Here is a 14,926-nt window from a genome sequence, read left to right on the forward strand (position 1 = left end):
ACGATGGATCAGAGAGGTTGATCAGTGTGTCACTTCTCTAAGAGGTCTGTGAAAAATACAAGCGGCGAGGTGTGGGTGCTATTGCTGGAGATGCGTACTGAGGTGTGCCTTTTGCGATCAGTGCCTTGGTAACCTGTTTTCCGCTCGTGTTAACATAAACACGCCGCGTGTGAAATAATTGGCCTGTCTATAGTCACCATGACAAGCACTGAATAAATGGACCGCTAAGGGTTAAAAGAGAATGGGAATTGATTTTAAAAGGGAACTGGGAGTTGAAATGATTTGGACCCCACCCCCGATCCGATCCGACCCGACCCGGGCTGGATCACAAATCTGGGCTTCTTCTGGTGACAGCTGCTGTAGGGTGCGGACTTCAGGAGAGCATGATGGGTAATCCTACGGGTTTGAACCAATAGGGGTGCAGGACCAGGAACCTCCTTCAAGGAAAGACAAGAGGGGTCTGTGTGACAGCGGCTCTCAATTACAATTACACTTCAATTACAGCAGAACCGCAGAGTCGCAGACCCCCTGGCGTCCGTCGCTCCGAATTTTCCCGACGGTTTTAATAAAAATGCACCCTCAGTCTGGAGAATAACATGGGGGTGCATCCAGCACAGTCACTCAATAACAGAGTTGTGATTTCATTTTAAGACACAGGAATATTTTCACAGGAAGCAAACGAAACCAGCTGCCAGGTTCCATATTATACAGCAACGGGTGAAATTCAATTACTTTGCACATCAAATCAGTTCTTATCAATTACTTGTCATTATTTATCGAAAGAGACCAGGGGGGTGAACTCTGCATCAAACTGCTGCTGCTGCCTGCGGCAGAGTCTCGTCCATAGGAGCAAACAGCGCTGTTTTGGCGTCTCGCTGCCGAAGGACGAGCACAGGAGCTGCACGCGCCTTGCTTCGGGGTCTTCACACAGTGAGTCCAGACTGATCCAGGCATTTAACAAGACCCTCTTGGATGGAAAAGAAATGGGTCCAGGCAGGCGTTCGTATTCGGGAGGCAATATTGCCCCTCCGTTAGATTCGGAGGGGAACGTGTTCGTCACAGTGGTCAGGTACCAACTTGATCGAGCCCATCATGTGTCTGCAACAGAGCTCGGTGTTCGAGTCTCATTAGTCTGTCTTATTAAATTCACACTGGATCACACTGTCTAGTGTGCATCGGAGTCTGATTATTCAACTCCTAGTTAGAGCAGGACTGGACGACACTGCTCGTTCAGCGGATCTCATTGTCCCACCCTGTGCAAGTTATAATAATATCCCACGTGATTACCTGTCTGGACCCTCGCTCTCTGCTTTCAACGTATCCAGGTGTCCTCCGTTTAGCACTTCCCATTTTCAAGCTCCCGATTCTTGCCATAAACCTTGTAGCCCCTCTACGGGATCATTTAGAAGACGGCCGCATTCATGCGAGACTTGGTGTATGGACCGTAGCGCTCAGAGTAAGGGTCGTCCACATGGAAAGATATGCATCACACAGAACACTAAAAAAAAAAAGGAATCGAACCTGAAATTCTCATCAGTGCCACGGAGGCTATCTTTATGTAAAGTGTTCGGAGGCGAAACGTTATTTTGTAGATCGTTAGTTCTCGTTGACTCCCTTAATGTACGATGTTGGACATATAAGATCTAGATGTGATGTTCGTATATTGTTTTTGTTCCATTTCAACACATCCTGAAACCCTGGGCGATTGTATTAAGTACTGCAGCTGTACACGAGATAATACCCAAGTGAGACCTCTGAGACTGATCAAACTAAAACGGTTTCTTTTGATTATACGATGTTGTATATATAAAAAGATCTAGATGATGTTCGTAATTGTTTTTCTCAATCCTGAAACCCTGGGCGATTGTATAGCTCCTGCCTGCAGCTGTACAGTCTATCCCGAAGTGAGAGAGAGAACTGATCAAACTAAAACGGTTTCGCTTTCAACAATGAACAAAAAGACACTGCCCGCAGAAGAAGCGGGCCGTTACCTACCCTCCAGGTGTCTCTTGCCAGCCCTGTGGACGGTCAGCATGTCCACTGTGTCAAAGACAGGACGGTAGGAACAAACCAAGCAAGTGTACCTGGGGAGGGAGCAAGAGCAGGCAGCCAAACTCCTTACTGTACTTAAAACAGGAGATTTACAATTAATGAGCGACTTACAGAGGCCAGGAGGGTGAACTCTGCATCATCAACAACTGCTGCTGCTGCTGCAGAGTCTCTTCCAATAGGACCTCGTTTGTTTCAAGTCTCATCCAAAGGACGGAGCACAAGGAGGTGAAGTGACTCGCTTAGAGTCTCACACACACAGTGAGTCAGTGGCTTAGATAGATAGATAGATAGCTATAGAGATAGATGCTTAGATAGATAGATAGATAGACAGATAGTTAATTCGTCCGCCTAATTATTTAACAATGATTTTGTTACCTGCCATTCTTCAGTAAAGCAGCCTCATCTTCTGGGATGAAATGGGATAGAAGTTCTGCGACTCTACGTTTCTACCAGGGAAGGGGAAGGGGAAGGCGAAGGGGAAGGGGGGAGACGTTAATTTCTGAATGCAAAAACAATGAGATGGCAATCAGACTCCCGCTGCACAGCAGTTTGATCCGTTCCTGGACGCACTGGGAGTTTAATCAGACACGCCTGGGCTTGTTACCTAGGCTACTCAAACCTGGAACTGACATTTCCAGAGGCGTGGCTGTTGTGTTGCGTTTGTTCAGCAGCAATAAGGTTCGTTGCAAGCCTGTGTCGAAATCGACGAAGAGGGAACGGGGAGTTTGCAATTGGGAGTGGAAATTGATTTTAAATCTGGGATTGAAAAACAAGAATTGACCCCCCAAAAACTCTGCTCGATATCCCCCCCCCCCTTAAAAAATAATATTCAAAATACAAACTCGCTTACCTTGAGCACGTTCAGCTGGCTCGGGTCATTGCCCTCCCTTTTAAACGACATAGCTGAGATCTGCAAAATAAAGCCACGTTATAACACATTACACGCAAAAAACAAACCACCGCCCTTGCGGGTCTGGGAGTTGTAGTTTTTAAAAAAGCGTCGTCGCTTTGCCGTTGACGAAATAGTTTTTTTTAAATATTAATAAGTTTTACATAGCTTTATATAAATAAACAGCAGTTAGGCTGAGAAAAAAAAAAAAGAAAAAAAACAAAACCGTTCCGGCATGAATAAAGGCGTACTTATTATTAGTACGCGTTTGATACGCCATTTGGTGTTAGGTAATCAAAACTACAACTCCCGGGAGACTTTGCTCCCTTCACCCTTACCGCTCACAATCCAGAGGCATTATGGGAGCTGTAGTCACTCAACCCTAATTCACGCACCCGTTAACTCGGCTCCCTGTCGCCGATCAAACTACAAATCCCAGAATGCAGCAGAACTCTGCATGATTCAGGGGAGCTGACTAAATGGGTTAGTTTTTAATATCTGTTCGTGGAGATGGTTCCGAGTCAGGCGATGTGGGTTAAAACGTAGCGTATTGATTTTATTAGCGAGATGGGGGTTCTTCAGTGGTTAATAAGGACTGAAACCCCTCTTAATTACAGGACCGAGTAATGCTATACAGGCAGACAGACTGGGACACTGACATTGCTAAATAATCTTGACCACGCCGGGCTGGTTTTTATATACCAGCTCTGCGACGTGCATTTAAATTGCTTTAAAAATCCAGATAACCCCCAAAAGAGGGTGCATATTATTGGCTGTATATATTCTTGACAACCTGTCAAAAAAAAAAAAAAGAGAAAACGTACCGTGATTTTGAAGCTGAATATGAAAACCCAACTATTTCGTTTTGCTCCGAAAATAATATAACGTCTCAGTTAAGTCTCAAGTTGAAAAAAATTAAACGAGGGCTTGTTATATTCAAGTTCAACTTCAACATTAAAGATTATTATTATTATTATTATTATTATTATTATTATTATTATTACAAACGTACTGACGTCAACAAAACGCATTGCATGGTCGAAAGCCACGAGTGAAGAGTTTTATTTTAATTATTTTTAATTACATTAACGCTGTCCCCACTTAACTAAACCACAGTTTTTTTTAAAAAAAAGTCAGTCAGAGAAAAAAAAAAAGTTTCCTTCCTGTTGTCCTGACCACTAAACCTTTACTGTCGGCGCTGTAAAAACACATTACTAACTTCTTACATATTTATATACAATAAAGCTAAGCATTTCAAAGCGCGAGTATGTCACGTTGAAATATTATATTTAAGCAACTCGTGTTTGTTATTTTAGTTCTTGCAATTATGCCGACGCAAAACCTTTTAAACAAAAAAATGAAACAAAAACAATTAGTCGTTTTGAAGCAGGATCTGAGTTAAAAAAAAAAAAAAAAAAAACTGAAGGGAATTTTGTTAAAAAAAAAAAAAAAAAAAAAAAACAACAGCAACATGTCTTCTGCGGGCCGGCCTCCTCCTTCCTCCTCCTTCACCTCCTCCTCGTCCTCCTCGGACGGCGAGGGTCTGCTCTCCGGCAGCCGGACCCGCTCCTACGGCAGCCTGGTCCGCTCTCCGGTTCGGGAGAGGCAGCTGCAGCACCTGGTTCAGCCGGGAGAGACGCTTCCAGGACTGGCTTTGAAGTACGGCGTGTCGGTAAGCGAGCAAGCGCGTCACCTGTTATTCTCCCTTGTTCCGTTTTTTTTTTTGTTTATAAATGACACGTTATAAAAAATAAATAAAAAAACCCTGACATGTCACGTCAATTTGTGGTACCTGTCAAATTTTACTACTTTTCAGACTGCACCCCCCTCCTTGCACTGCGCAGTCTTTTCCTTGCAGACTGCGGACGCTCATCAAAAACCAGTTGCCAAGTCTTTGGCTGTGAAATATTGAGCACACTTTCATTTCAACCCTGCGTGTAGCTAATCGGCTTCCTGAGACAGCTGAGACTTTTCAACTGGCAATGCATGCTGGTACGCTTTACCTGTCTCAGGTAACATTCTGACCTTCTTAAGAGAGGCAGGACTTCCCAGAATGCATTGTCCATTAAAAAAAAAACAAAGTTTGGGCAGATTTAGGCCAATGACGGACAGGGGTGCCAAGGTATAGCCCAGATAAGGAATAACCTGCTGGCCAACAGTTTTGCATCACCCTGTAGAATGAACTCCCTCAGCTTCATAGAGTCCAGTGAAAGCTGCTGAATAATGTTCCCTTGTTAACATATTGAATTGCACCCCCTCTATATAGAATGAACTCCCTCAGCTTCATAGAGTCCAACTGAATAATGTTCCCTTCATAGACATATTGAATAAACATTCCTGGTATATCACTAGGAGTCCCTAAGCTTCATAGAGTCCACACCTGAATAATGTTGAGCTTGTTACCTAGACACACTGACACACCTGAGGCTGGGGGCTGATCAAGCTGGTAGTAAAACCTGGAACGGGTGACACTGCTGTGGAATAGGAAGGAGTCTTGCTTCTAGCCTTGAGAATGCACATTGAAACATGTTCCGCTACCTTCCAGCACCTTGTGGAGTCTCTCCCACAGTGTGTCAAGGCTGTAATGAGCCAAAACAGTGGCTGGATGTTAGACGCAGGTCCTAATAGAGCGGCCAGCCAGTGTGTAAGACCCTAACCAAAGCTGTGGTGTGAAATTCATATGTTAATATTGTTCAGCGGGTTTTCTGAAAGCAAAGTGAGGGGGCATTCTATAGGGGGGTGCTAAACTCGCTCGTTTCTTTGTCAGATGGAGCACATCAAGCGAGCAAACAGACTGTACACCAACGACTCCATATTCCTGAAGAAATTCCTTTACATCCCTGCCTTGACCAGTCCGGAGGCTCCGTCGGGTAGCCAGTCAGAGGCGGGGGAAGAGGAGGGGGCGGGTCCGCCGCTGGGAGAGGACGGCACGTCGGCCAATGGGACGGGAGGAGGAGGAGGAGGAGGAGGCGGGGCCAGTGAATCGGACCCTGTCGATTTGACAGCGGCGGATTTCCTGAAGAGACTGGACGGCCTGATCAGCCAATCGAAAGAGGCGGCCGTCAAGAAGATGCAGGAGGGAGGAGAGGAGGGGTGAGTTCTGGAAAACGACCAGAAAAAAAATCGGAAGCGTTTTTTTCCCCCCCGGAAGCAGCTTCGATTCGTGGCTTGTCTGCAAAGCCGTTTCGCAGAGTTTGCAAATCGTTCGGAGGGGTCCTGGGTTCACTCGCTCCCTTATTGAGCTGTTGTTAAAAAAATAAAAATAAATGCATCTCTTAAATCTGATTTTGCATGGCAGTTAGGAATTTTCCAGACGAGAAACGTCGAAGCCGGGTAAGACCGATTCGGTGCTGGAGCAACGGAACCCAGAACCACTCCGAAATAACGCAAGCACCCTGAAGTAGCGCTGGGAAGACAAAATAACGAAAAGAAAACTTTGAAATACCATTTGAACTCTTTACAACAGCAAAAAAGGACCGGCAGTGCCCTAGTCTGTGGGTAGAGCAGTTTTATTTTTCGTAGTAACTGACTTGACCTTCCTAATGCAAAAAATACCGTGTGCCGGAATCGACGGAGATCTGCACCCCCGAATCAGTTGTACTGGGAGAGGGGTCTGTGGAGTCCTGTGTTGTCTTTCTGAACCTCAGCCCTGATCTCATTTGTGAAATGCTGCTCGAGTCAACCTAACCGGATTCAATCAGACTTAAAACACGGCAGGGAAAGTGTAGCAAGGCCTAGAATTTGAGCGAATAAAAAGTTTTACAAGCTTTTTTTAAAAAAAAAAATAAATAAATAAAAAATGTTGATTTTTCTTGGTCTTTTCTTCAGATTACTGGAAGGCGACGCCCCCTTTCGCGAGTCGGCCTATCACAGCTCTCGAGTGCTGAGCCCCTCGCCCCGGGCGCGGCAGAGCTCCCTGTTGGGTCCCGTTCCGCTGACAAAGACCCGGCTCACGAAGTCTCTGCGGGACCACGAGGACGAAATCTTCAAACTCTGACTCTGCCGTGCCCGTCCTCCCCACCTCCCCCCGAACTGTTTCCCAATTTCAAACTGACGGAGCCTCGCTGTGATGAAACACAGGAGACCTTAAACCTACAAGGTGGACAATTTTGCATTGCCCTATAGAATGAACTACGGCTCCCAGCATGCCTCTGCTCCTGCAGCAATGGCGAGGCATGCTGGGAGCTGTAGTTCTTTATGTCGTCTCACAAGCGGTACAGACTTCTATGACGTCATGTACAACTGTGGCCAGCAGTTTAGCGTCCCCTTAAGGAATGAACTAATGTTGCTTCATAGAATCCAATGAAACCTGCTGAACAGTGTCACGTGTTAAGAGCTGCATGCAGATCCTAATAAAGTGGCCGGGCAGAGTACAGTGACGTCAGTGTAGCTCAGTTCTCTCCCTGCAAGCGTGCTGCAGGACTGCTGTATATAATTCATAACTGTGTCATTTGATTTTAGAGTGGTTTATTGAAAACACAGCTGTGTTTTCCTTACACTATGTTTAATTCAATGTGTTTTTTACACGTCTTGTTTAAATTAATACGATTTATTAATTTTTTATTTTTATTGTATAATTATAACACGTTTTTTTTTGTTTTTTTTTAAATGCAATGTATCAGAGGTTTATTTTTTGACGATTGCAGTTCAAATCGTCGGGCAAATAGTTCTGGAAACCAAAAAAATAACTTTGTTTCTGAAGAATTTGAAAGCGTGGTTACGTTACTTGGCCACCAGATGGGGCTAGAAACCCCAATGTTAGACTCGAAGCGCAGCAATAAAGGGGAAGTCGTTTTTAACCACGGCTTCCTAGACTCTGTGCGTTTGTTATTGTGCGCAGCTCAAGCGAGACCTTCAACTAAACACGTTTCCCTTTTTTCTGTTTTATAGACTCAGGATTTCTTTTTAACCACTAGACACCAAATAAACGTGTCTTTGTGAGAGAAACACACACACACAAGCTGTATTTATGTATTTTTGATATATTCAAAAATCTATTTCTGTCTCGATTTTATTATTATTATTATTATTATTATTATTATTATTATTATTATTATTATTATTATTATTTTGGTTTTGAAAACCTTCGTTTTGTTTACAAACGGCCGCGTCCGGTTTTGATGCAAAGTCAAGTTAGTTAGAATCGGCCTGTAAACAGACCGGTGAAATTTCACACCGGCTAAGAAACCATAAAACACCTTAGAAAATGTAGCGTTATCATCACTGTGGGGAAGAAAAGAAACGAAAAAACACCACAAACAAATTAATCATTTTGAGGCTTCATTTTTTTATTATATATCGAGACTTATTTATATCGAGGGCTGTGTTTGCAGAATTATTAACAGTTCCAGTTACATTAAAATTATTATTATTATTATTATTATTATTATTATTATTATTATTATTATTATTTTATATATTGCATTTAAAGACCGTTTCCCCCCCCCTGGGGGGGTTTCATTGGCAAAGTAACCGACATGTACAGTTAGTCACTCGTAAACTAACCATTTGATTCGTTAACAGCTTTTTTTCTTCCTTACCCCTCCCCCCCGTTAAAATTAGATAATCCAAGGTTGACCAACTGGTTGCTTCACGGGTTAAAACTATATATATATATATATATATATATATATATATATATATGCCCCCCTGGGGGGGGGTTGGGTATACAAAAGGTTTAAATTAATAATTTTTATTTCAGGATGTTTCAGACAGAGTAACGTCCTGAGATAAAATCCATATGTATTTCTCTTCCAGTCCTAGTTGCTTGCCATGTAGCGGAGGCTAGATCAGAGAAAATGCCTCCTTTACAGAAGGAACCACCACCCGGCGATCTAACACTCTGAACAGAGTTTCATTTAGTTTTGCCGGCAATGCACCAGCTGTGCCCTAGATGGCGCTGCTGCAGGGTAATATAAAGACACATGTGCTGATCTAGCCTGCATTACAGACGTCTACGGCAAGTAACAAGACCTGAAACTCCTAAACAAAGCAGCTGAAGTCAATAAAAGTTTTACAAACGCAAACTGAGTCGCTGCAATCATACCACATCCTAAAAACCAGAACAGAACAAACTAATCAAAGAACACGTCGTTTATTTTCAAAGACTACAGCGATGGCTGTAAAAGTTTTGCATCGCCCGCTAGGAATGAACTCCCTCAGCTTCATAGAGTCCAGTGAAAGCTGCTGAATAATGTTCCCTTGTTCTCATATTGAATTGCACCCCCTCTATATAGAATGAACTCCCTCAGCTTCATAGAGTCCAGTGAAAGCTGCTGAATAATGTTCCCTTGTTCTCATATTGAATTGCACCCCCTCTATATAGAATGAACTCCCTCAGCTTCATAGAGTCCAGTGAAAGCTGCTGAATAATGTTCCCTTGTTATCATATTGAATTGCACCCCCTCTATATAGAATGAACTCCCTCAGCTTCATAGAGTCCAGTGAAAGCTGCTGAATAATGTTCCCTTGTTATCATATTGAATTGCACCCCCTCTATATAGAATGAACTCCCTCAGCTTCATAGAGTCCAGTGAAAGCTGCTGAATAATGTTCCCTTGTTAACATATTGAATTGCACCCCCTCTATATAGAATGAACTCCCTCAGCTTCATAGAGTCCAGTGAAAGCTGCTGAATAATGTTCCCTTGTTAACATATTGAATTGCACCCCCTCTATATAGAATGAACTCCCTCAGCTTCATAGAGTCCAGTGAAAGCTGCTGAATAATGTTCCCTTGTTATCATATTGAATTGCACCCCCTCTATATAGAATGAACTCCCTTGCTTCATAGAGTCCATAAGCTGCTGATAATGTTCCCTTGTTAACATATTGAATTGCACCCCCTCTATATAGAATGAACTCCCTCAGCTTCATAGAGTCCAGTGAAAGCTGCTGAATAATGTTCCCTTGTTCTCATATTGAATTGCACCCCCTCTATATAGAATGAACTCCCTCAGCTTCATAGAGTCCAGTGAAAGCTGCTGAATAATGTTCCCTTGTTATCATATTGAATTCCACACCCAGCGCTTTGTATAGTTTTTGGAAACGGAACAAAATCTAACGTTGAACACTGTGCTGCTATTCCTTCAGGTAGGCTTTTGCGATAGCAGTTCCTTTGATGACACGAGGTTAAATAAAAGATCAAAATCGTGTTCAGGTAGTTTTTTTGTCTCAATCCTAAGATTCTAGGCGATGCAACACTTTTAGCCAGGGCTGTATATCACTCACTGCTCTGACGGGATCTGGAGAGAATGGAGGTTTAGAGCAGGGAATGCTAAGGGATTTCTTTCCTTAGCGAGAACATCTTCGCTGGGGTCTGTCCTGGTCGCATTTTACAGTAACTGATCTCAAAAATGAAAACTACAAAGGGCTTTACAAACTTAAAACATGCAGCGATCTGCGAGGAGAATGAAAGTTTCCAGCGGCGTTATTAAACTATAATAATAATAATAATAATAATAATAATAATAATAATAATAATAATAATATGACAAAACAAATAACATTTAAAGGGATTAACCAAATCAATTTTTTTTTAACAATACAGAAAGCTATACTGTGTTGAAATTAGTTCAGTCTCCCGGTCACAGATATCAATTACTATATATCAACTACTTATATCAGGTCCTGACTAAAAAGACAAACCTAAATCACACAAAAAAAAATAAAAAATAGAATACATTACAAATGAGCAGATTTGCATTAGATTTCAGATCAAATATTGGTATTTAAAAAAAAATTAAAAATAAAAAAATAGCCTAGAATTCCGAGTTCTGTGGATATTCTGCATTTAAAACAGATTTCCATTCTTGTCAAGTCCGTAAAACGAATAGAGGCTCGCTGGTCCAGCGGGTCGATACCAGGAGGTTCCAATCCCGGCTCAGCCACTGACTCCCTGTGCGGGACCCTGAGCAAGTCACTGAACCTCCTTGTGCTCCGTCCTTCGGAAAACAAACGAGGTCCTATTGGAAGCGACTCTGCAGCAGCAGTAAATGCATAGTGCACCCCCCTAGGCTTTGGATAAAAGCGTCTGCTGAATTACAAAAAAAAAAAAAAAAAAAAAAAAAAAGTATGGTCTTTTTTTTCAGTAGCAGTTCCACCCTGTCTCCACAAGGGGGCGCCCTATAGCTTGCCCTCCTCCACCAGTTTGTTCATAGCCGTGCAGATCTTTTGAAGGTGCCCCCAGAACGGGCCCTTGGAGTTGTAGAGCTGGGTCAGGAGCTCTTTGTCGGAGAAGTGGTTGAAAACGTGGTTGATTCTCCCGTGGGATTTGGGGGTGAGGTGTTTGTCCACCAGTTTTAAAAGCATGTCCCGACAGTCGGTGAGTATCTCTGACATCACAGCCTTGTCGAAGGTGAATTCCACCTGGAAAAAACAAAAACAAAAACAGCAGCATTTATTTATCAAACACCCAGCGCCATCTAGTGTCCAGCTACTTCAGATCAAGACCCCTTTTTTTAATATATATATTTTTAAAAGCTTTTTCTAATTGTCCTCAGCTCTTAAACAGTTGCAGAGTTCAAGTTATAAAATGTTACAGCTGACTTGGAATCTGTAGCTGTTTAAGAGTTTGAATGAAAACCTGCAGCCGCGGGGGGTCCCCGGGACCGGGGTTGGGAAACGCTGATCTAAGAGGTGGCACAGTCTCAAAGCGCTCGTGATCTGGGCTTGCTGGCTCCTTCTGAAGCAGGCGTTACCTCGTAGAAGCTGATCGCTGTCATTGCTCCGAAATGCAGCTTCCTCTTGAACTCGTCCGCCAGCTGCAGCTCCTCCGCACTGAACTTGTTGTGTCTGTAGAGGACTCCGATCTTGACCGCCACCTTCACCAGGTCCTTCATGATCTTGTGAGCCTCTCCCCGGTTGCCCGTGTACTCCTTGGACACGCGGTACAGCTCGTCCAGGATCTCGCTGCTCGTGTCGTCCACGAACATGTGGACCATCGACTTGCCGGCCATGCGGCTCAGAATCTTCTTCTGAACCTGCATGGCAACGTCCTTCGAGCTGAAAGCTTCCATGACTAGCTGGGGAGAGTAATTAAACACAGAGAGGTCTGGTGAAGCATAGGGAAGCATTGTAAAGCACAGAGAGGTCTGGTAAAGCATAGGGAAGCATTGTAAAGCACAGAGAGGTCTGGTAAAGCATAGGGAAGCATTGTAAAGCACAGAGAGGTCTGGTAAAGCATAGGGAAGCATTGTAAAGCACAGAGAGGTCTGGTAAAGCATAGGGAAGCATTGTAAAGCACAGAGAGGTCTGGTAAAGCATAGGGAAGCATTGTAAAGCACAGAGAGGTCTGGTAAAGCATAGGGAAGCATTGTAAAGCACAGAGAGGTCTGGTAGGGAAGCATAAAGCACAGAGAGGTCTGGTAAAGGGAAGCATTGTAAAGCACAGAGAGGTCTGGTAAAGCATAGGGAAGCATTGTAAAGCACAGAGAGGTCTGGTAAAGCATAGGGAAGCATTGTAAAGCACAGAGAGGTCTGGTAAAGCATAGGGAAGCATTGTAAAGCACAGAGAGGTCTGGTAAAGCATAGGGAAGCATTGTAAAGCACAGAGAGGTCTGGTAAAGCATAGGGAAGCATTGTAAAGCACAGAGAGGTCTGGTAAAGCATAGGGAAGCATTGTAAAGCACAGAGAGGTCTGGTAAAGCATAGGGAAGCATTGTAAAGCACAGAGAGGTCTGGTAAAGCATAGGGAAGCATTGTAAAGCACAGAGAGGTCTGGTAAAGCATAGGGAAGCATTGTAAAGCACAGAGAGGTCTGGTAAAGCATAGGGAAGCATTGTAAAGCACAGAGAGGTCTGGTAAAGCATAGGGAAGCATTGTAAAGCACAGAGAGGTCTGGTAAAGCATAGGGAAGCATTGTAAAGCACAGAGAGGTCTGGTAAAGCATAGGGAAGCATTGTAAAGCACAGAGAGGTCTGGTAAAGCATATGGTAAAGCATAGGGAAGCATTGTAAAGCACAGAGAGGTCTGGTAAAGCATAGGGAAGCATTGTAAAGCACAGAGAGGTCTGGTAAAGCATAGGGAAGCATTGTAAAGCACAGAGAGGTCTGGTAAAGCATAGGGAAGCATTGTAAAGCACAGAGAGGTCTGGTAAAGCATAAGCATTGTAAAGCACAGAGAGGTCTGGTAAAGCATAGGGAAGCATTGTAAAGCACAGAGAGGTCTGGTAAAGCATAGGGAAGCATTGTAAAGCACAGAGAGGTCTGGTAAAGCATAGGGAAGCATTGTAAAGCACAGAGAGGTCTGGTAAAGCATAGGGAAGCATTGTAAAGCACAGAGAGGTCTGGTAAAGCACAGGGAAGCACAGAGAGTTCTGAGTAACAAGTTCTGGGTTGTAACATAATTGAAAAAAATAAATTTGAAATGCTATTAATATTTTAGCCTGTATTTCGGTCATCAGTTAAAAAATGATTGAAATCATTAAAAAAAAAAAAAAAGCCTTAAAAAATGATCGATTTTGGTTTTCATCAGTGAAACTCGCAAAGACAAATGAAAAGGTTAGCCCAGCTTGTTCTAATGTTGTTCATTCAATTCTACAGCATGTTTGATCCCTGAGATTGATTCGGGCAGTCTGAGCCTCAGTGATTTCTTTTTTTTTGAAGCATCAGCTGGAGGCGGGAGTGCCATTTGTGTAAATGCCAACGCAGTGTAGCACACACACACACCGAACTGCGAATGCACGGAGCCCAGACAAAGCCTTCCACACGCTGAAAGAGTCTAACCTTTCCTGTGCCCTTCGTGCATTGCATCTTCATCTGCCCTTCCACGAGATTCAATATTTACCGCGGGAGCCGCTTCCCCTTTCACTGGCGTTGGGGGTTATATCAGAAATGAACTTGTCGATTGACTGATTTTTCCCCCTGTGTATCGAATCTGATTCAGTCCAATTCTCTTTTAATATTTATTACACCTCGCAAATACTAAACAACACACAGCAGACCCAAAGCCACTGAGAGAAGAAAAACTGCACAGTGTAGATATATACAGTAGATTTTTACACCAGTAACTTTGTAGTGACAAACACATTCATTGATTTCAATAGAAATAAGTGAGGTGTGGTTACCATGGCATCAGAAACCTAGAAGTACCTCCTCTGTTTGTTTTGAAACATGCTTTCACTTGACAAGGGCGTGATAAACACTGCGAGACATGAGGAAGTTGGCTCTGGAGCAAAAAACGTATTATTTATTATTATTATTATTATTTATTATTATTATTATTATATTATAAATAAATAAATAAATAAATGCATAAATGGACACCGCTTGTCTGCAGCTGGCCTTAGCGTGCTGTCTGACCGGAGATGCTTTTGCTGGGGGTGTGACAATAGGACAGGCCCTGGTGTGGGATTTCCAGGGTCAGAGAAGGCCGCAGGCTTTGTTCACTCCAGAGTTCCTTCCCCCAGCACTGTTCCAAACCCGGCTTCCTGTCATTATGTCAATGTGGAAACGCAATTTAAAAAAAGACAAGCGAGAACACCAGCAGACTGCAGAGAGAGATGGTCCTGAGCGTAATGAGAGGCTTGAGAAAGGGGCTCGTTACCAGGAGATTCAATCCCAGCCCCTGACTCGCTGTGTGTGTGACCTTGAGCGAGTCACTTCACCTCCTTGTGCTCCGTCCTTCGGACGAGACGCAAAACAAACGAGGTCCTATTGGAAGAGACTCTGCAGCAGCAGCAGCAGTTGTTGACGATGCAGAGTTCACCCCCCTGGTCTCTGCAAGTCTCTGCTAAATGACTAAATTATAATATTATAACACCCCATCGCTTCTGTAGTTTTGATTTGCTGTGCGTCTGAAATCAAACCACTGGAACTGAAAATCTGAGGAAATTAATTGTCTTGCAAATTAGAGATTGTCTGATTGCATTGATGGCTTCAATAGGCCACCCGCGCAATTCATTTCAAACAGTAAAGAGAAAAGGAACACAGAGCCGCGCACGGTAAAACGCAGGAGACTTTTTAGAAGCTGTTTAAGTTTTTTTGCA

The 14,926-nt window shown here is 43.4% G+C and overlaps 3 protein-coding genes across 3 annotated transcripts; 1 reads left to right on the forward strand and 2 right to left on the reverse strand.

Annotated features, from left to right (window-relative positions):
- Positions 1-206: 206 nt before the first annotated feature.
- LOC121307212 (sodium channel modifier 1-like) lies at positions 207-5,165 on the reverse strand. The gene is made up of 6 exons (XM_041239351.1): positions 4,734-5,165; positions 2,903-2,962; positions 2,428-2,498; positions 1,996-2,084; positions 788-921; positions 207-437 (listed from the first exon to the last, which is right to left on the reverse strand). The coding sequence occupies exons 2-6, from the start codon at positions 2,951-2,953 to the stop codon at positions 255-257; spliced, it is 528 nt and encodes a 175-aa protein (XP_041095285.1). The 5' UTR covers positions 2,954-2,962; positions 4,734-5,165; the 3' UTR covers positions 207-254.
- LOC121307265 (lysM and putative peptidoglycan-binding domain-containing protein 1-like) lies at positions 4,395-7,483 on the forward strand. The gene is made up of 3 exons (XM_041239432.1): positions 4,395-4,613; positions 5,709-6,034; positions 6,770-7,483. Exons 1-3 carry the CDS (start codon positions 4,413-4,415, stop codon positions 6,936-6,938), a joined length of 696 nt encoding a protein of 231 aa, XP_041095366.1. The 5' UTR covers positions 4,395-4,412; the 3' UTR covers positions 6,939-7,483.
- A 2,502-nt stretch (positions 7,484-9,985) lies between these two features.
- On the reverse strand, positions 9,986-12,035 carry LOC121307266 (tumor necrosis factor alpha-induced protein 8-like protein 2). The gene is made up of 2 exons (XM_041239433.1): positions 11,640-12,035; positions 9,986-11,307 (listed from the first exon to the last, which is right to left on the reverse strand). The coding sequence occupies exons 1-2, from the start codon at positions 12,012-12,014 to the stop codon at positions 11,065-11,067; spliced, it is 618 nt and encodes a 205-aa protein (XP_041095367.1). The 5' UTR covers positions 12,015-12,035; the 3' UTR covers positions 9,986-11,064.
- Between the last annotated feature and the right edge of the window lie 2,891 nt (positions 12,036-14,926).

This window comes from Polyodon spathula, chromosome 54 (assembly GCF_017654505.1).
Source record: "Polyodon spathula isolate WHYD16114869_AA chromosome 54, ASM1765450v1, whole genome shotgun sequence".
In the NCBI taxonomy this organism is placed as follows: domain Eukaryota; kingdom Metazoa; phylum Chordata; class Actinopteri; order Acipenseriformes; family Polyodontidae; genus Polyodon; species Polyodon spathula.